This window comes from Mastacembelus armatus, chromosome 10, assembly GCF_900324485.2.
Source record: "Mastacembelus armatus chromosome 10, fMasArm1.2, whole genome shotgun sequence".
Taxonomy (NCBI): Eukaryota; Metazoa; Chordata; class Actinopteri; order Synbranchiformes; family Mastacembelidae; genus Mastacembelus; species Mastacembelus armatus.
In genome coordinates this window covers 17,006,211-17,026,562 of record NC_046642.1, presented here as the reverse complement: position 1 = coordinate 17,026,562, position 20,352 = coordinate 17,006,211, and the positions used below count along the sequence as shown (strand labels likewise).

At 42.8% G+C, this 20,352-nt stretch overlaps 1 protein-coding gene across 2 annotated transcripts in view; it reads right to left on the bottom strand.

Annotated features, from left to right (window-relative positions):
• Positions 1-282: 282 nt before the first annotated feature.
• The window catches only part of LOC113144338 (serine/threonine-protein phosphatase 2A 55 kDa regulatory subunit B beta isoform), a 36,268-nt gene continuing 16,198 nt past the window's right edge, over positions 283-20,352 (bottom strand). The window contains exons 1-10 of one of the 2 annotated variants that reach the window (XM_026330325.1): positions 17,342-17,837; positions 9,600-9,697; positions 8,947-9,112; positions 7,930-8,042; positions 5,049-5,226; positions 4,637-4,801; positions 2,174-2,343; positions 1,516-1,607; positions 1,299-1,422; positions 283-1,212 (exon numbers count right to left, since the gene is read on the bottom strand). In XM_026330325.1, the coding sequence (XP_026186110.1) occupies positions 1,057-1,212; positions 1,299-1,422; positions 1,516-1,607; positions 2,174-2,343; positions 4,637-4,801; positions 5,049-5,226; positions 7,930-8,042; positions 8,947-9,112; positions 9,600-9,697; positions 17,342-17,411 (1,332 nt within the window). In that variant the 5' untranslated portion in view covers positions 17,412-17,837 and the 3' untranslated portion in view covers positions 283-1,056. Of the gene's footprint in view, positions 1,213-1,298; positions 1,423-1,515; positions 1,608-2,173; positions 2,344-4,636; positions 4,802-5,048; positions 5,227-7,929; positions 8,043-8,946; positions 9,113-9,599; positions 9,698-17,341; positions 17,838-20,352 lie in introns of those variants that run through there. The other variant, XM_026330326.1, reaches the window with a different exon arrangement.

The following is a 20,352-nucleotide window of genomic DNA, read 5'->3' as shown; positions in this document are numbered from 1 at the left end:
CATATCACATCGTCCTCCCCTGACCTCACAAGCTTGTAGCCAGTGCTATAATGTAATTGTGACTACATTGCTTCAAGCACCTCAGTGGAGCTCTTTTTGTTTATAGAGAAAGAAAGAAGACAAAATGAAAACTAAAGAAAAAATTCTAAGTTAACATTTCATTTGAAGCATTCACACTCCTGCCTTGTACTCAGTCCCGCACCCCCCTCCCACACCCACTACATCAAACCCCCACATACCAAAAGAAGGCACCACAGCTTCTAAACACTCATTGACTGAGAAAAAGACTCAACACAACAGCATCATTAAATAAAACCATTGACACAGCCTGGAAGGGCTTTATTCACATTACAGACTACAGTAGTCTCAGCACAGAGACAGAATTGGTACTAGAAAAATTGACTGTGTTGTGTCACAGGCAGAGAAAACTCTCACTTTCTGGGGTCAGAGATTAACAGTCTCTTCCTCTTTTGAAGGAGTTCTGCAGCAGGTTGCACTGTCCAATGCTATGAACACATGCACCGAGCATGAGCAGACTGAAAGAAAGGGGGCACTGTTCCTACATGACAGTGAGCCACCATCATGTAAGCTAGGTTTCTGTGTGTGCTCTGCTTTATGTTAAGTGTACCCTCACCCGCTCTTTTCTTCAGGGTCCAGAGGGCTGCTACATCATTTTATTCGTGCAGCAAACCTCTTGTTGCAGAAATGCAAAGGATTCACTTCTTCAGATGTCCACTTAGCGAAATAAATTAAATTAGAAGTCAAATTGAAGAATGTAAGTCCATTTGTGTTGGTTTAAGGAACTTTTTTCCCTTAAGTTGTATCCAGCTTTTTTTTTATCAATATCTTGCTTCCCAGCATTCATGCTGTCCACTTCCTCAGTTCAGTTACTGGATACTCAGCTCTGCACTTCTTCAACAGAGCAGCAAAATTCAAGCAGCAACACAAAAGGGAGGGGAGGAGAAGGATGTAGTTAACGGCTCCATCTCTCTCCAGCCTCTCCCTGCAGCCCCTCACTTGCGTGGGGTGCAGGAGTTAGCAGAGGCAGGCTGCCCATTAGTTGACCTTGTCTTGGAAGATGTAGAGGTTGTTGGTGGCTGCTACAGCGATGATGTTCTCATGTGGGTGCCACGTGGTGTGAAGGATTTTCTTGCTGAAGTCTAGGCTGTCCACACTGATTTCATCCTTACGGCGTTTCCCACCTACACACACCTGGAAGCCAGAGACATGAGGTATGAGAGTCAGTGATGTTAATGCAGTGTTAGGATATTATAGGATACTTTTGAGAGGGGAAATACCTTGCGAGGCTTGAGAATAGCTCTGGGTTTGCTGTTTTCTCTTGATGCTTCCAGTGTGACATCACGTTTGGTATTTCGGTCAAACATTCGGAAGAAATTGTTATAGGAGCCTGTCATTATGACACTAAGGAGGAAAAGAGCAGAGTGGAAAGTTATGGAGACATATAGAGCCATGAATGGAAACAGAACTTTAAGAATGGATGGAAAGAAATCCCACCTGTCTGATCCATTCCAGACACACTCAAACTTGTCAAAGATGCAGTCATTCTCATACAGAGAACAAAGTTTTCCCCGTAAATAGTCATGAACCTGAAAAGCAAAGAAAACATGATTATCTGAACACTTTAGTGGATTATAATCACAACTTTCCAACATCTAAAGTTCATTACATTCCCTTTCAGTGGACGCAACCATAAGCTTCATGACCATATGCTCTTGTTTTAGTAATCCCTCTAGACCTGGTGACCTACACTAAGATGCTAGGTAGCAGGTGGAGGCAAAGCTGGAATTGGCCAGAGAATCCCTTGAGCCTAGCTGATGGCCTTATCAATCACAGCCTGCCCTAAGATGGCTTCCCCTGATCAGACAGTGTGGATCTGACCTCAGTGGCCACACAGTGAGAGGGTTTGTCCTTCAGGTTCCCCAAGCATTGACACTATCTGTCTTTTCTTACAGACAGTCTGCTCAATAACCCCTCCTGGGGTAATCACGACAGATGACACTGTGACAGTGAAACAGGATTATGTTGAGTGATTAGTCTGAAATCAATAAGTTTTTATTTGATATGGGCCTAACCATTATTTACTAGCTTCACCAGCTGAGAATGATCTTTGGAGATTGTCCAACAGGCATGTAAAAGCATGAATAAAGCATACCTGGTATGTCTCTAGTGGTTTATTCTCCATTTGAAGATCCCACACCTTTACAGTGAGGTAGTCCCTTGTCATCAGAAAGCGCCCATTGTGGCTGAACTTCACATCAGAAATGGATGAGATGATTTCAGAGAAAAAGGAGCGAGTAGAGGGATCCTCTGGCTCCTCAAAGTCTGTGGGAGTGGAAATGCAAAAAGAAGTTATCTTCTAACAAGGAAAATATTTTAGACTGCAGGAGATCAATGCTTACAAGAACAATTTTCCTTTTAATCTTTCACAGTATTTGGGTTTTGGGGGTTATCATTGGAGAACAATAACAGCCACAACAATGCCTACATGTGAGGTTTTGCTGCACCAGCTGCATCTTTTCACAGGATTATTTTTCTGTGTATTTAGGGAGACAGTCTTGGGTCAGCATGCTGGGTAAATATTGGTTATGATTCATATTGATTTTGGCAGCTGTGGATCTGTGTGCAGGCCAACACGCTGGGGATAAGAGCCAGGCATTCCATCGTTAGCTGTCAAGTTATTGTTCCTTCTCCTCATTTCCTCCCACCCTTCCTCCCCTTGCTCCTCTCCCTCTCTCCAAAAATACCCCCACCCCCCACCTGCCCCCTGCTCAGCTGAGACCCGGAGAATACCTCTATAGCTTTGTGATGTGTCAATGGGGAGTCAAACAAGAGATGCAGTGTGAGAGATGAAAAAATGAGGGGATGAGGAAGGGATAAGAAAAACAAATCAATGTCAAAGTGCTGGGCCATTTGGGCCCTGCTGGATTTGCGTGTTTGTCTGTCTGTGTGTCTGTGTGTGTGTGTGTGTGTGTGTGAATAAGTGTTTATTTATAAGTGGGCATATGCACTGCATGCATGTATATATGCATGTGTGTACCCCTGCCCTCCCTCCTGCCCAACTCCAGGGGTGTATAATAGGCTCTCTGGGGAGTTGGCAGGGGGGCTGTTTGGTCCATCTCTCTCTGTCCTGGGGCTCAGCGCTTTGGCAGTCCTCTCCTATCCCTCCACCCATCCCTCATCCATCCATCCTTGCCCTAACATTGATTGATACCAGCAGCCTCCCAGTATTATTACATAGGAATAGGAGGGGATGCAGTATGATTGTGTTTGCTTTATTTGTGTAGGAGGTTTAAGGAGTTGTGTGTGCTTGTGTTTGTTTGAAAGTAGAGCTGTGTGTGTGGAGGGAGGGAGTGCATTATTGTCTATGTCGCTCTGGGCCATACACATTCACACAGTAAGACAGTAGATTGGTATTAACAGACCTGTCCCAAGGCTAACAAGAGCACCTGCTTAGTCTGCGTGTGTACACGGTAAGCCCCTGTCAAGCAGTGGCACGTACATGTCAGCATCAAGCAATCAGAGGGCAGTTGTGAATACCACAACTTCAAAAAGACTGCAAAATCCACCAACAGTTCTGTAAACCATGTGAAATCCAGTATGCCATGTTAGCACATGGTCCAGTGAACACATCAATATGTCTGAGGAAATGACTGACATTATTGAACAACAAGGTGTGTCCATGAGGGACTAATGCGATTGCTCTTAAGTCATTGATTTTCCAGTGAGAATGTCAATATATTCATTATTCATTCGACCAGAGTGTATGCATGTGATGTTAAGCTTTACAGAAGTCTGTTCATTGTTTAAGAGACAGGAAGATCTGTTCAAGGGCTATCAGTCGTGCAATATTGAGCCAGGAGAAGGCTGCATATCGAAGATATGCAGAGGTGGAGCTGAAGCAAAAAGTGTGAATTTGGAACAGTGGTGATGTCTTTGTATGTCTTTGTGTTTTCTACTTGTTTGTTGTCATAAAGAGACATAAATTCACAATTTTACACTCCCTATGTTTTGATTTATGTCTAATCATTATAATAAAATCATTACCAAGCTGCCTCTTCAGTGATTTGGCTTTTAATGTCCAGGAAAATGAGTTTACATATCACAATGACACATTATGATATGGGCTACTAAACTCATTCAGATCTTTTCTTGGACTAAATTTGACTTCCTTACGGAAAAACTTAATTCATAAAGATAAAATAAATGAATTCAAAATGTCAATTCAACAAAACCAACACACTAAGGAACCTCAGAATATAAATCATATATATATATATTAACTCTTTTATTTATTTTCCCATCATGCACTTTATCATGTAGTTATCAGTGTTGCACAGCAAGAAGGTTGCCCAGGGCCTTTCTGTGTGGAGTCTGCATGTTCTCTTGTTTGTGTGGGTTTTCTCTGGGTACTTCCTCCCACACTCCAAAAACATGTAGGTTAGTTTATTTGGTGAGTGTACATTACCAGGAGGTGTGAATGTGAGCGTGAATATTTCCCTCTATGTGTCAGCCCTGTTAACCAATGTCAGCTGGGATTGGCTTCAGCCATCCCCCTCTACAGGATAAGTGGTATAGAAAATGGATGGATGGATGGACGCACATCATCAATACTTACATTTGCAGTGTTTGTCACAGAGCGCAGCCTGTCTCATGTCACAAAGGCGTATTGAGCCCTTACTGCTGCTATAGGCAAAGGTGTGACACTGTTGGGGATGAAACTCTGCTGAGGTGATTACTTCCGTCAGTTCCTCCATGTTAGCAGGCTTGATGTCCACAATGTCTGAGAGACAGTTGCTAAGGACAAACTGTGACTTTTACACTGCTACTGCGGACTAACACGATCCCTTTAGTGAACAGCAAGCACAAACTCTGATAAATCACTACTGTATTGAATTGATAAAGTGACTTTCTGTGCAAACAGATCTCAATAAAAAGGTTAATTGTAACCCACATTTTTAACTCACCCATACTCAAATGCAAACAATGATATATCCCGTACACAGAAAAGACCCAAATGAAAAGGATACTGAAGCTGCGGTCAGTGATCTCAAGGTTCCACAGGTTTACCCTGAGGTCATCCGTGGAGATGAAGGTCTGAAGGTCAGAGTTGACAGAGATGGAGTTGATGTGGTAGGTGTGGGCATTGCTGAAAACACGCCGGGCTGTAGCCTCAACCATTAAATCCATGGGCTGCAGCACTGGCACCTAGGGGTGGAGTTGGGTCCAACAGAACAAGGAAAATGAAATGTAAGTAACCACAGAAAAATCAACCACAGAAAAAAAAAAAAAAAAAAAAAAAAAAGATTTATCTTGAAGACTGGTTTCTTTTGCAATAATAATTCAACATTTTAAGTACTTTGATGCTGGTTTCCTAAAGGTCTTCCTACATATTTATATGTGTGTAATGGTTTTCTTGCTTAAATGAATTTTGTGTATGTGTGAGCCAAAACTGGATGACTCCAGGGATTCACATGACATTTACACCACAAATCATAATGAAACACAGACAGCAACTAGGGGGCTCTGGGTCTGTTTGATGAGGTGGTTCAATCAGACTGTGGATATCTGTTTGCTACATGGCTACTCAGTGATCACTCCTCCCTCTGTCTCCCTCTTTTTCTTTCTCTCTCATGTACATAAGTGTGGAAGAAGTCACCCCTGCTCTGTTGTTTGCATGTGTGTCAGAAAAATACAGAAAAAAAGAGAGAAAGTGAAGGAGGTGGAAAGAGAGACGCCTTGAGGGCATCGCTAAGCCCTGCTGAGGAATGATAACCAAACTCTGCAGAATTAAGATGAGCTCACACACACACACACACACACAGACAGATACAATTGCCCAGTGCTGCTTAGGCTTCAAAGATGCCCAGCACCAGTCTGCATACAGCCCCCCGTTGGCCAGATAACACCCAGACAAAGAGAGAAGGAAGGGGAGGGAATGAGGAGAACAAATCGGCTGCTTTTTTCCCCTTTTTCTCTTGTCCACTGCTGGCACTGACAGAGAGACATGGCAGCCCAGCAGGCTGCTGTATCTCCATGGGTGTCACTTCATTTCCATGTCTTTCACTGGCTGTCCAGAGAGACATGGATCATATTAACCCATAACCCTGAAAGAGAGGCAGTTTAACCATCCAGGCTGCCCCTGTACCTTCATCATAACCTAACAGATCCTCTTCGTTATCGTATGTAAAACAGATTATTATGCATTGAGATATTCCTGCTTTTACAAGGAACACAGACAGTTCGAAATTTGTCATTTAAAAGCACTTCTCCCTTTCATCTTTATATAAAACACAAAAATACAGATTTTAGATTTCATTTTTTCAAGAAGATACTGAATAGCAAACCTTACATTATATTTATCCATCCATCTTTATATTTTGGGCTAATATTTCTGAGTTGCTCCCTCTGCTCCTCTCCTTTCTCCTCTGCACAGATTTCACAGCCTCTAAACAGGATTGCCACAGTCCTGGCCTGTCCTCCAGGTTGCTATGATCCCTTGGCCAACCAGACAAAGAGGGACAGACACGCTGAACACAGCACTAATCTGCTGTGGCAGACACACACACACACACACACACATATACACACAACACACACTCACGCTGTCTTATGTGCCTGCCTGCACTGTGTGAAAATTAAAAAGGTAGTGGAGTGATAAGAATGAGAGACAGGGGCAGAGGATGATGCTTTCATGGTCTTCACCTCAGTGCACATATTGATCACTCATTCTCACTTTCATCTTGCAGTCTGAGTTCTAAAGTGTATGCTGGCAGACTGAAACTGAGCATATGAAATTCAGTATTTAAAAGAAGTGTATCACGAGATAGTACTGTACGTATTTCTAAGACACAATGGATTAAAGGCTCTCACAGTGTAATGCCTGGCTAAATAAATGTTTATTTAATCAGCTTATCTAAGCTGTACCTATTCAGACTTCAGACCATCTTACTAGATGTTTTGACATGCATCAGTAGGAAAAGCACAGGTGCCAATTTAAAAGGAGTAATGATAGCTAAATTCCACTTAGATGCTTTAGTTTTAGGGTCCTGGTATTATACAGCTTGATTTACACTGTCATGTCTTAATAGGGCACTGGTTAAAAACCTTAGAAATCAGATAATTCAAAGATATGGTTGTACATTTATGGAAATATGTTTGCTTACTTTTTTGCCAGTAGATGTGAAGATTGATACCACTCTCACTGATAACTGGTTAGCTTAGCTTAACATATACACTGGAAATGAGTGGGAAACAGCTAGACTGGCTCTCATAAAAGTTAACTGAATCCACCTATCAGCTCCTCTCTGAAGCTCACTGATTAAATCTTGATATCTTATTTGTTTAATCGGTACAAACAATATTTGCAGAAACATGACAGGTTGCATTTTTACTATTTAATATATATATTAGTGAGTTTTAGAGGCGTTAATAGGTTGAACTTGTTGCTTTTGGCATAGAGAGTCTAGCTGTCTCATCCATTTGTTTACTGTCTTTATGCTAAGATAGTGGCTGGATCTGCCTTCATATTTACCATAAGGGCATGACAGTAGTATCAGTCTTTTAACAACATATATATTTACACACACACACACATATATATATATATATATATGTGTGTGTGTGTGTAAATATATATGTTGTTAAAAGACTGATACTACTGTCATGCCCTTATGGTAAATATATATAAATATATATATATATATATATATATATATATATATATATATATAAAAAGACATATACATATGCATACACATATGTATGCACACCTTGAAAGTACCCTGAGGCTGTAGTTTAATATTTTTGTTTCTATTGTATTCACAGAAAATTTTTACTACACCAGCGAAATGACATGTGCAGTTGTGTGTTAAGTGTTAGACCTGATATTTGTGTGACACCAATTCTTACCCGTAGCGTGGTGATAGTTGACGGGTCTCGGATCCGTCCATCCTCATCCTTCAGGTTGTAGCCCTCTGGACGCTTGTCTCGCTCGCTGATCTTCCATAGCTTCACTGTCTTGTCTGGATGGATGGATCCAGACACACAAACATGCACAAAGAATCACAATATACAGTTAGATCACAACTCGCTACAGTGAATCTCAGATACAAGATGGATGTTGGGAGAGGGGGGCAGCCAATCTGGCATGTAGCTGGGCAGAAGCCAGCAAGGATGATGAATAGGGGCCCCTGTGTAGATTCTGATGTCACTGATACCAATCTACAAGTTGACTTCATTTCCCTGCTGCAGTATACGCTCCCCCTGAAAAAGCCATCTGGGTGCTTTTCAATTCTGCTTCACATAAACACCAGTTATCCATCTCCTTGCTCTAGTGAAGGGAATGGTGGCAGCAGTCAGGTTGTTGCTTTTTTTTTTTTTTTTAATATCCGCTGTGAATATTGGTGTCAGAGCAGGGAGGCCATCACCACAGGACCCTCCACCATCTGCTCCAGCCACAGCTAGCAGTGCTGTAGCAGCCATGCATGAATCCCACAATCTGCAAGACGTCTCTCGGCTGATGTGTGTGTGTCTGTTTGAGCTTGGGTGCAAGTATGGTGTGGGGTGGCACATGCATTGATGTATGTATATGTTCCTGCTGTGGCAGCCATGCATGAAGTCCTCAATCTGAAACCATTCAGCTGGTGGGACTTGCTCAGCCAAGCGAAACCACCAATACATTCACAATAATAGTCAAAAAGACATTTTCAGGTGATATTAATAACATCTCGCTTTACATCATCAGTATATCTGTGAATCTGACCACTCTGCAATGTGAGGAATGAATCATACCTTTAGATGATACTCTAATTGTCAACAGCACATTTAAACACTCTCATATGATCTATGAGAGATCTATTTTTTTATCATTTTTCCACTTTTGTTTGTTGTTCTTTCTTCCCGGGTTGCCATAGCTAACTGACTGACCATTGGTCGAGAGCAGGAAGTAGGCAGCGTTCTGCTGAGGAAGCCATCTGATCTTGTTGATCTTCTCCTCAATCTCCAAACTCTTCAGGTAATCAAACTCTGGCTCATGGCTCTGGAATGTGCTGTAAACATTGTACTCTCCCCGACGCTGGGGCTGACTCTTACTCTGCGAAAGAAAAAGAATCATAGGAGAGTGAGCTGACCTGTGTTAACTCTTGAATATAATGCTTTCACATAAATTATAGTATATTAAGTATAATGAGATTAATTCCTTAACAAGATGTCCAACATTGGAAAGAAAGATCATTGCTAGTCCACATTCTGTTTCCCTTAAGTAGCATCAAAGTTTCTACCACTGAGACTCTATTTAATGTAATATCAGTGATAAAACAGATTGCCATTATAGATTAACATAACATTTTCATTGCACAGTTCAGCATTTTGTTGAAATTAGGCACGGAGTATTGGAAACCCTGGGATCCTAAGTGGTTTTGAGCAATGCTTGAATGTATAATAGTAGTCCCAACAAACAGAGGTTTTGTTTGCAGCTAGAAATACTCATCAAAATTTCCTCTTTGCTTGTAGTTATCTAAAAGAAAATCCTTTCACCAGAAAGGCGGTATAATTAGTGTTTCATTGTTGGCATTTCCTACCTCCTGCTCCCTCTGGAACACAACCACTCTGCCGCCTTTATCCCCAGTGGCCAATAGCTCCCCCGATGAGTTAAACTCCACAGTTGAGATAATGTCAGCTGCAACACAGGAAGTAGAGCAAAGAGGGGGAGAAAATGTCAGTGTGGACATGCCCAAAGCTGTAAAGGTATCAGTCACACAAAAGGAAAGGCATTTCAATGAGCTCTGGTAGCGTGCCTTCTAGAAAGGACATCAAGGGAAGGTACGGGGAATCTCATAACAAACCCACAAAGGATTCTCCAGCACAGATACCCTAGTTTGGTGAAATATGGGTTACTGAATGAGTCACTGCATGATATCAACTAATTCAGACCCTTGTCTAATTGAAGTGCGCCAATCTGTGCCATTTAATTGCACTCCTGCTTTTTAAGTGATGCTGCTGCCGCACTGATAATACCATTCATCTCTGAATATGGCTGCAAGACCCCTCATTAAAAACACAGAAACAAACCTTTAAATGCACCTTTTCACAGGTGACATAAGTAGATGTACCTGTGGCATACTTTCGAACTTTCAGTCGGTGCAGTGCATCACCAGGATAACAAAACTATACCAGTATTAACATATAATTGCTTAAATTTATTCTCCAGCAACATTTCTCAGTGTCTCTGTATAACTAGAGTTTCACCATAAAGTAAATAGCAGACACCTACCCTTAAGGTAGCTTTTCCTCTCCTCCTCAAAGACATACATCTGCCTGGATTTAGGAGAGGCTAATGGTGACTGTAATTATTATACAGCCCCAGGCTAAAAAGGGATATCATAACATCTGTCTCACACTCACATACATACACACACATACACACGCACACCACACACCACAGCAGAGGCTAGCCCTCAGTTTAACAGTGACAATAATATTAGACAGAGATAGGGAAAGAGAGAGAGAGCTTGTTGTTTTGTTCCCCCCACGCCCTCTGTGGACCTGCTACTGGCGGAGTGCTGAACAGAAGAGGGGAATGTTGCTATGGAGACCGTTTCCATCTCTGGCGGCAGTCGGAGGGGTGTATATATGTGTGTGTGCCAATAGCTCTTAGACTTACTTGCTGATGCTAGCTGTAATTCAGCAGACAGAGAGAGTGCTGCAATAGAGTGAAAACTGGCTACTGCATGTGGTGGAGTGTATGCAGTTCAATGCAGCACACAACTTCAGACAATAGAGTCCCTGCAGACAGGTACATCGCTCTATATGAAGCTGTTATGCCTGATGGAAATGACTAAGCATCATATATTTGTTTCTGTGTGTGTGTCCTTCCCTTGTCTCACTTCATTCAGAAAGCCACATGAAGAGATAAGACCAGAGGGATTCTTATGGCCGTGTGTTGATAATGACATAAGGTGGGGGGGCTGATCCTAATCACACTTTAGTCTAGCAACTAATAATGTTTCACAGGCAAGACACATTCTGACCTAATTACAGCCTGGTAGAACCCCACTGACACACAACACAGATAAAATATCTCTCTTTCTGAGTCTGCATGCATTGGCCTCACATATGCACAGAGACATGTATTGCAACCCCCCAGCACATTAAACAACGCCAGCAAGCCAAAGCCACTGGTATGAATCAAAGGAAATCAGCTTAGCAGACAGCATTTCTGAATCAAAGCTTTTCTCTTTCTTTTTGTTCTTCATACTTCTCTCTGTATTCTCTCTCCCCACCACTCCCTGTGTCCTCTCTCCTTCCCTCATCATCTACACATTAAGTCACTGAGGAGAAACAGCCATTGATGGATTCCATTTAACGAGTTTTTACACACTGATAAATCCTTCAATTGTGGAAAGCCAGTGAAGTTGAAACTCCCTGTAACATGATGGAATGCTTCCATAAATGAGTTTTTCCTCATGCAAATGTATTCCACCAATGTGTTCAAGCCACTGATGGAATTATGTTTGGACCTGTAGTTATTTTTCAGATGAAAATTCATTATAGGGAACACACTGATTAGCAGTGGAGTTTCTGGTGGACAGGGTTTCCAGAATGATTTCCATTTGCATCAGCTCTGATTTTTATTACGTGAGCATCAGCAGGTTCAAGGTGGGGTAGAACTTGCAGCTGGCTAGTGATTCGACTGATCAAATGTGTACTTACACACACACACACACACACACACATCCACAAACAGCATCACTGGCAGACCATAACCAGATGAAGCCCATAAATCCTGTGGCCAGCCAGGTCTGACACAGACAGGTCAGCGCTTCTTGACGCATCAGAGGGATGTTCAAGATAGCATACATTCATCACCAGTAATAGCACAGACAAGCCTGTTGGCCTGCGGCTGAGATGTGTGTACGACTAAAATAAAACAGGCACTGAGTTTATTTGTTTGTTTACCGATATGAACCACAATAACCCCACTTCAGCATGCTGTATAGAATCGGAAGTCAAACCAATTGGATGGAAACATAGATATGCATTGATTTTGGAATGAAATCCGTGCAGGAGAAGCCAGAAACACATGGAGGGGAGTGAGCATATCGGATGTATTTATAGACGCTCGAGCATGCAGCATCTATCATGCATAACAGAAAGGGCCAGTAAAAGAAATGACAGTGAGGAGGGAAGTCTGGGAAAGGAGTTTTGGTGTTCTAAGTAGGTCAATAAAAGATTGTACAGTGAGTACAGACACAAAGACCAAAATAGGAGCATCCAGTCTAACCTCTAGACAGCACATAATCCTGTCAGGGTGACAAGAAAAAACAAACTGAGGCTTGATCTGGTGGCATTGGAGGATTGTGTAAGAAACACAGACCCAAAAGGGTGTGACTGCAAGGAAAGCTAGTTGCATAAGTGCTGTGCAGTAATTCCAGTTACAGGGAAGGAAGCAACATGGTGTCGTGTGAATGCTTTGTTAGTGTCAGACGTGGAGTGGACAGGACTACAGCTCTGCTAGCAGAGGCACTGCTAAATCTGCCTGCGTCACAGGATCACACTGGGGGGGATATTACAGGTCCGCTCTTGCACTTTTTTTTTTTAACCTACCATTCTCATTCCTCCTATTATAATTAACAAAACCTATCAGTCAGCACTTCTTTTCTTCCAGTAACATGAGCACACATATGCGTGGATCACAAATTCTGTACATAAAGACCATTTATGTGCTGAATGAGCAGCTGATAATGGCTTCATCTCACACCAGCAACAATAGAGATCTATCAGAATTTTGAAAAAAAAAAAAAAAAAAAAAACCTGCTACCTACTAGTCTGCTATCCAGCCATATGATTAAGGGTTTATTAGGCTTTATTAGCTGCACACAAAGCAACAGAGCACAATGCAGCTCTCTTCATCTGAAGAGCATGACTCTTTGTAAGATCTGGAGTGAACAAGCTAATTAACCTGGTTTCTTCAGGATCGGCCCCTAGAGAGTGAGACAGTGTGCGTGTGTGTGTGTGTGTGTGTGTGTGTGTGTGTGTTTTGTCTGAATGTGTATGGGTGTATCCGCTTTTGTCCATGTATGTATGTGTGTATGTGCTTTTCTGTGTCCCAACACTCCAGGGATTTAAGGGTGAAATGGGCAAGATGTGTTACTGCTTCACTTCTCACACTTCATTAACACATCGATGTGGCACACATCTGACTACAGACACAACATGGTACACGGTGAAACAAGACGAGAGGCGAAGTGGTGAAAAGCAGTGAAATAAGTGATTGGTTTCTGCAAGCAAGACCAAGAGGGATCATCTCAATGCCTGTTATTTGGTATTCTCTTAGAAACTGAAAAAGGGGAAGGGGGATGGTGAGGGAAGCAAAGGCGCATACAATTATAATCCACCACCAAAATAAAAGCTGTCTCTCCCTCTCTGTCTGTCTGTGTTGCTTTGGTGAAATCCCTTTCATCTTCTTGTTTTAGCACCAGAGTGAATCAGAAATGAGATTGCTGTTGAACAGGTCCAAATCCTGTATCTTGTGACCTTATCACCAAAACATTTTGAGTGATGCTGCTTCCTAAACAGGACACAGGAAGTAGCTATCAAAACTTACAATCATAAACTGTCCAATCATAAAGTCCAGAAACACTGCTTGGCCTGCAGGGTTACAGTGCATCGACTGACTCATGCTTAGTGCATCTATCACAGCAGCACCTCAAATCCACTGACCAGGAGGATATTTTGCAGTTGAGAAATAGGTTACTTTTGTAATCATCCTACAGTAGTCACACCATGGGTATTCTTTAATAAGTTCTCATTAAATTTTCATGGGGCTGCAGACTTAATAAGAAGCTAATCAGGGGATGAAAGCAGCTGCTGAATAAGGAGTGTGACTTGCCCCAACTTCACAGCTTAAGCACCCACCATCCCCAAACGACCCCCATGCGCGCGCACACACACACACACACACACACACAAATGAATGAAGAAATGATCTTTTTGCGCTATGTGGTGTGCAGAGGCGGGGCTCAGCTTTTTGAGTGTTTCGTGGTGAATAATGGATGGGACCTGGGGGTATAGCGGGCTAAGTCTTTTTATGGTGGGGTCCTAAAGTGTGGCCCCAGGCCGTTTGCCTCGGCACAGGCAACCAGGCCAGCCTCTGTTCTCATCAGCAACAGCAATAAAGGCTGTGAGCTCTCTGTTACAGGACTGCATCAGTATCCAGTGGGGCTAGAGAGGTCACATCACACAAGCTTGTACTCACATCAGACTGATATGCAAGCAGCAAAGGCCAGAGAGAGAATAAGAAGAAGAGGGGGGTAAGGGAGAGATGGAGGAAGGGATTACGTGTCCAACCAATAGATCTTTAGGACATTGTTCCGGTGGCTAAATTGTAAAGGACCAGAAATCAATACCAAAGCAGACATTAGGTTAGGTCCTCCCTCACAGCAAGGAAGGTATTTACATTTTTACCCCTGATGTAGCGTTCCACTATTTGACAATTGCATCCATTATCCAAAGTGGAGATTATGAAAATTAACTGAGACCTGTGTTGTACAAGCGTAACAGTCCATTGACCCAACACACACTGATATGCACAGCGGCAATGAGACACACAGCCCAGAACCATCCATCCCATCACCATTAGCAGTGTGTCATCTACAGACGGCTGGTGAATGCAAATGAGACTGTAATGTAATGTTGTTTCATCTAGACAACGATATCTCTGGAAACATTGCTTTAAGGTTGAGAAATTTCATAACCCAATATGACCAGTGCAGTTTTACTCACATTAGTGTTCACACAGAGTCAGTGTAACCACCCACAGACCCACTGATGCGTAGGATTGGTGCAAGGCAAAGGTCAGCGTGAGTGACATCATGAAAATGTTACATCATTAAAGTGTCCTGCTGCTATGGGCAAGCACGGCCTAAGGGAACTCTCTACCAGCTCACCGCCCCTCATCAGGGACCTACGTATATATATATATGTGTGTCTGCATGAGTGTGTGTGTGTGTGTGTGTGGTCTGAACAGACTGGGCCCGATGGAATATGTGCATTTTGGTGAATTTACGAGGAGGGATGGTGGACCCAGACTGTATGATCTCTGACTGCAAACCGACTTTATACCACTTAACAGACAAGAAGTCAGAGCATGAATGGCCACACATACACACTCATTCGTGATATATGAGGGGTGACGGTCAGTCATAAATTAGAGCTATAAAAAATAACAAAAGCAGAGTCTCCTTGTTTGAAAAGCACAGATGGGCCACAGACAAGACACTGGTTTCCTGTAAAGACACACGTTTTACAACCTGTATAGCTCTTATCCACTTTCTCCCTATGAAATAAACAAGACAGAGTAAAAGAGTGAGACAGAGAGACAGCAACACAGGGCGAAGCTGGAAGAAGATCCCCTCCCAGTTTTCATCTCAGCGCACACATCAAACAAAGATATCCATCACACTCACTCCCACCCCCACTTCACTTCCTCTCGCTATGAACCAGTGACTGTGTGTTTAGTAGTGACAGGGAATCATCTGTAAGTGCCGGAGCTGAGAAAATGATGATGCTATCCCGTATTTAAATGAAGAGAGAAAAAAATTATTGAGGAAAGCAGCAAGAGAAATGATGAAAATGAGACTGCATTTTGAGCCCTGGTTTTGTTTCTCCTCCAGCCGGCAGCACCATCAGTAACCTGAGCTGACATGCAGCCACATGTGCCCTCCAACAACCTCAATTCTAGTCTTTTGTAGCCTGCAAGTACATTCTGTAGATAATTTGTGAAGACATGTTATTTAATGAGTTTATTGTTTGTGGGATGCTCCGTCATATTCTGCATTAAAATGCTTCTATTTTGTTGGACTTTGTTTCTTTTCAAACCTTATGGTAAGTAGGTTGTGAAATGTGTCTAGTGTGAAACCATTAGAGGCTTCCCCAATGCTGCACTGACTATTATTACAACTGACTGTAGTCTCCAAATAAACTGCAGTACATGGATTTTAAACTAAACAATACAGACAAAAAAAAAACGGTTCATTCCAAAATATCTACATAATAACTAATAATTGCTCCGTGAGATGAAGAAAATGATTATGTTCTTGAAAATATGATAGAAACTGCTTTTTGTGATCGATTTTGTGAACTAAATATCTTCAGGTAATATTTTCTTACATCACTGCTCGAAATGATAATGGGCATTTTTTTAAAAACATTTTTTGACACAACAGTTAACCAGACAATTAATCAAGAAATGAATTCATAATGAAAATAATCTTTAGTTGCAGCTAATTTTCTGCTCATACGATGACAAAAGTTTAGTATTAATCTCTATTAAACTGCTACATTCCAAGACAATATACTGCATTTCAGCAATTCAGAAAGACATTATGGCATGTTTAATCTGTGTAATGGAAAGGCCCCAGGCTTCAATTATCTTACTGACATCAGTACAGCAGTTAATGTCCATAACCAAACTGCAGAACCAGTAAATGAGGGCCGAAATAGTAAGGAGATTAATGATTGTCTTTACCTGTAAATCAAGATTTTATGCTGAACAGTGATCTAAGTAGTCAGTGGCTGATAGGTGGATCTGATTGGTGGAACATACGGCAACAATTAAGCGTCAAAACAGTTAACAGACAGTCAGGAGGCCAATGTGTGGTTAGTGGGGAGGAAACACGCGCAGAAGCAGCATTAATAACTCTGCAAGAAACAGCTATTGTTTGGTGCTCAGTTATGTAGATGTACGGTAATGTGTGTGTGTGGGGGGGGGGCAATCAATTTTTCGAGCTCTCAAAATTAGGCCACCTCTGTCTTATTCTTTCAACAAGTGAACAAGGAATGAAGAAAATACATAGCCTGCTGTTATCACTTATTCATCCTCATTTATTCCCTCGCTGCCTACACTACATACAGTATAAAGCACCTGATTCTCTGTGGTCAGGATGGCCATGCAGGTATGATAGGAAACCACCTCATCACCACCAGACACTAACTTATAATATAAATATTTCTAATAAACGGCCGAATATATCCTACCTTTAATATGACCATTCTGGGTTATAGGGACAGTGGAGTTAAGGTGATGCAGTACATTTTAAATCACCCTTATGCCTTATAACCTTTATTCTGGTGGAACAGGACATTTATAAAATCTATTAGAAGAATAGTATTTTCCTTAACATTTGCTGTAATAGTCTAGTTATTTCCATTAATAAAGCTATGCAGTGACTTACTGTTGTTCTTATATCACCCCTCTGGCTACACCCTCTGGTTATTTGGAGTTTAAAATTAGGCTTTTCATTTTTTCAGCATCATTGGTTACCTTCGGTTGCATAGTTGTGATCGCGAAGGAAGCTGTTGTTGATTTTCCGGGTGTCACTCTCTTCCTCCATTGATAAATCGACTGGTTCGGGATCCTGAACGCGGCAGACCTGCTCCCATCCTGCCGGGTACCGTCAGCAGGCGGGCTGTGGGACCAGCGGGGGGGCTGTCATGGCTCCAGATCTCCGGTCTAATCAACACAATCACGATCAAATACCTGTGACGATGATGAGTTTGATGATGAGGATGTTGAGGATGATGTACGAGCAGGTCCCGTCCACACCAGGACGCATCAAATAGCGCTCCGTCCGCTACGCAGTGACACCGTCGATTCCAAAGCTGGATTGAAACGCCTAGTTTTATATTAAAGCGTCCTCTGCTTCAGGTAACTCGTCGAAACACGTTAATCTCCCCAAAATATGTAAAATATACTCATTATCACCACAGAGCGCCCGCACAGCTGGTGAAGCATTAGAGAACTGTTATGTCTTCTTGGGGGTGGCTGAACCCGCAGCAGCGCACTCCGTAAATCTCTTTTGGTGGATTTGAGTTTAGGCAGCCTGGATTTGCCCCCTCCCAGTGCCAGCGGGGCGGGCGGGATTATGCGTCAACATGCTTGCTCCGATCACTTCAGTTTCTCCTTGTCAGACCCACCAGAGTTGCATCTTCGCATCTCTGTGTCCAGACCCTGCGGGGTGTGCTCTCTCTCATTCTTTCATTGATCCACCTGTGATATCGGCTGCTCAGCTGACTCACTGTGCCGGATAGCGCAGAGCTGTGCTGTAGTTACCCACCGTGATGCTGCTGCCGCTGCGGCGCTTCAACAGAGAAGGACCCCTCCCATGCTGCCTGACGGATGGCTCTTTAAAAAAACCACAAGCAGCAAATGTGAGGCTCAGTCGAACCACCACCAGAGAAAGAGTTCAAAATGTTCACTCACTGCGTGATGACCACCAGAGAATGTTCATGCACCCAAAGGAGACAGCTGCCTTATGGCCTGCAGCAGGTTGCATCTTAACCCTGCATCACCACCTTTCTGTCCTGCTGCTGTCTATACATTGCACCACAGGCTGAGCAGGACTTTCCTGTCTGAATGTAGATCCAGTTCTCTCACAGTAAGTGTTTATAAGGCACGTTATAGGACGTGCTGGCATGGCGCATATGTGTCCAAACACTAGGGGGTTCAAATCAGGACAGAGGGGGGCCCACAGCAGAGAAGTAAAGACAGAGGAAGGATGGGCTGAGTAAAGGAGAAGATGAGAAAGGAGAGAACAACAAAGATGAGCAGAAAGAAGGAAGAAGAAAATGAAAAAACCGAGACGCTGATTAATTAGATTAGTAAGGGCGCCGTCTGCGCCTCTTCTGGAAAGATCTCATTTCCTTGCAGAGTTTAATAACGCCACACACAACAAGCCTTCCTCTGGTCAAACCATAATCTCAGATGAGTGTGTGTGTGTCGCATGAGTGTGGCTGTATGTGCTCGCAGTGCATCCCTGCCCTTATCTACTCACTTTACCCTAAATCTCTCCGGTTCCACAAAGGGACTGGGTATCTCCCCTGCACGAGCCTCAACACACATCAGCAGCAGCAATAAAGAGATTGTGGAGCCCCCTCTCCTAAATGCATTAGCTCTCTAATCCACGAACCCATTTGCACATCCAATCCTCTGCTCCTCTACTAATGGGGATCTGGCTGTGAAGGAGGCAGCCTGCTCATACCAAAAAACAGGGCCTTGGTACACATGCTATTTTACACCCCATCACCCTCCAACCTCCATATCCACTGGAATACATTACGGGGCATTATCCATGCAGGAGGATAATGAAGGCTGCTGGAGTGTCGGCAAGGCCCTGTGATTCACATGTTTCCATATTTACAGTCCTATGCTCCCCTAATGAAACTCTGCCATCCCTGACCCTCTCAGATCTGACTGAGCGGTCAACAGTGCTTCCCATCTCTATCAATATTTAAACAGTGTCTATGAGGACAAAAGAAACACACAGAACAAAGACTTTGGCTAAGTTACAGCTGAGTAGCAAGACCAAATGAAATTGAAATAGACTCAGTGAAACAATAGATTTAGAAGAATAAGAGCACATGGATGAGAGGGTCAGGTTTGTCAGATTTCCTTGGGAGGTGAGGCGGATAGATGAAAGGTAGGAGTCGCTTAATTAAAGGCAAAGAGATATTTGACTAAATGACGAAGGAATAAGTAGAGGATACCAGAGCCAAAGCCTGGGATCAATGCTGCCTCTTTATTAACATCCACCATCTCCCTTCTTGCTTTTGTCCAATTCCCTGTGTATATATGTCTCTCTCATTCCTATATCTCTCCTGCCAAATCACTCTCCAAAATGTGAACACATGAGCTAGGAAACATCTGAGAGCAGCAACTCTGAACGGAAAACCAGATTGGTTTACTGATCAGGTCAATACAAGCATATTTTTAGATTGTTTGCTGAAAGGCCTCAAGTTTCTGCACCTCATGGCTCATTTAATGCTCCCCTCCTTCAGACCTCCAGCTACATGTTCTCCTCTCCTACCTCACTTCTCTTGCTCATTACATCCCATCTCCCACTCCACTGGGTAGAGACCAGTGACAGTGGGTCTACAACACAGCTGCTATGTGTCAGACTTGCAGGAAATGCTCAGGGGGGGAATAGCATGCCCTCAATTCTTCTCAATCGTATGGACAAAGTGGGTTAAATTAGGCTTTAACAGCACCAAACACAGGAACACAATCACATGGCAGGGATATTTTAGTCATGCCCAATTTCTCTCCTTGATGTGTGGTAATTGCTTGACCTAGGGATGTTGGTGTAGGGCTACAGGCAACAAAGACGCTGTCTGCATACCAAGCGACCTATGTGCGTGTGTGCACAAACATGCTTCCACACCAAGTATAGATATTTGACCAGACAGCAGCTGCACAGCCCTGTTACAGTCCACTTTTGCTGTAATTCTCTCATATCTCAGGATTGCAGTCAATGGTATATTGACCATTTTATATTG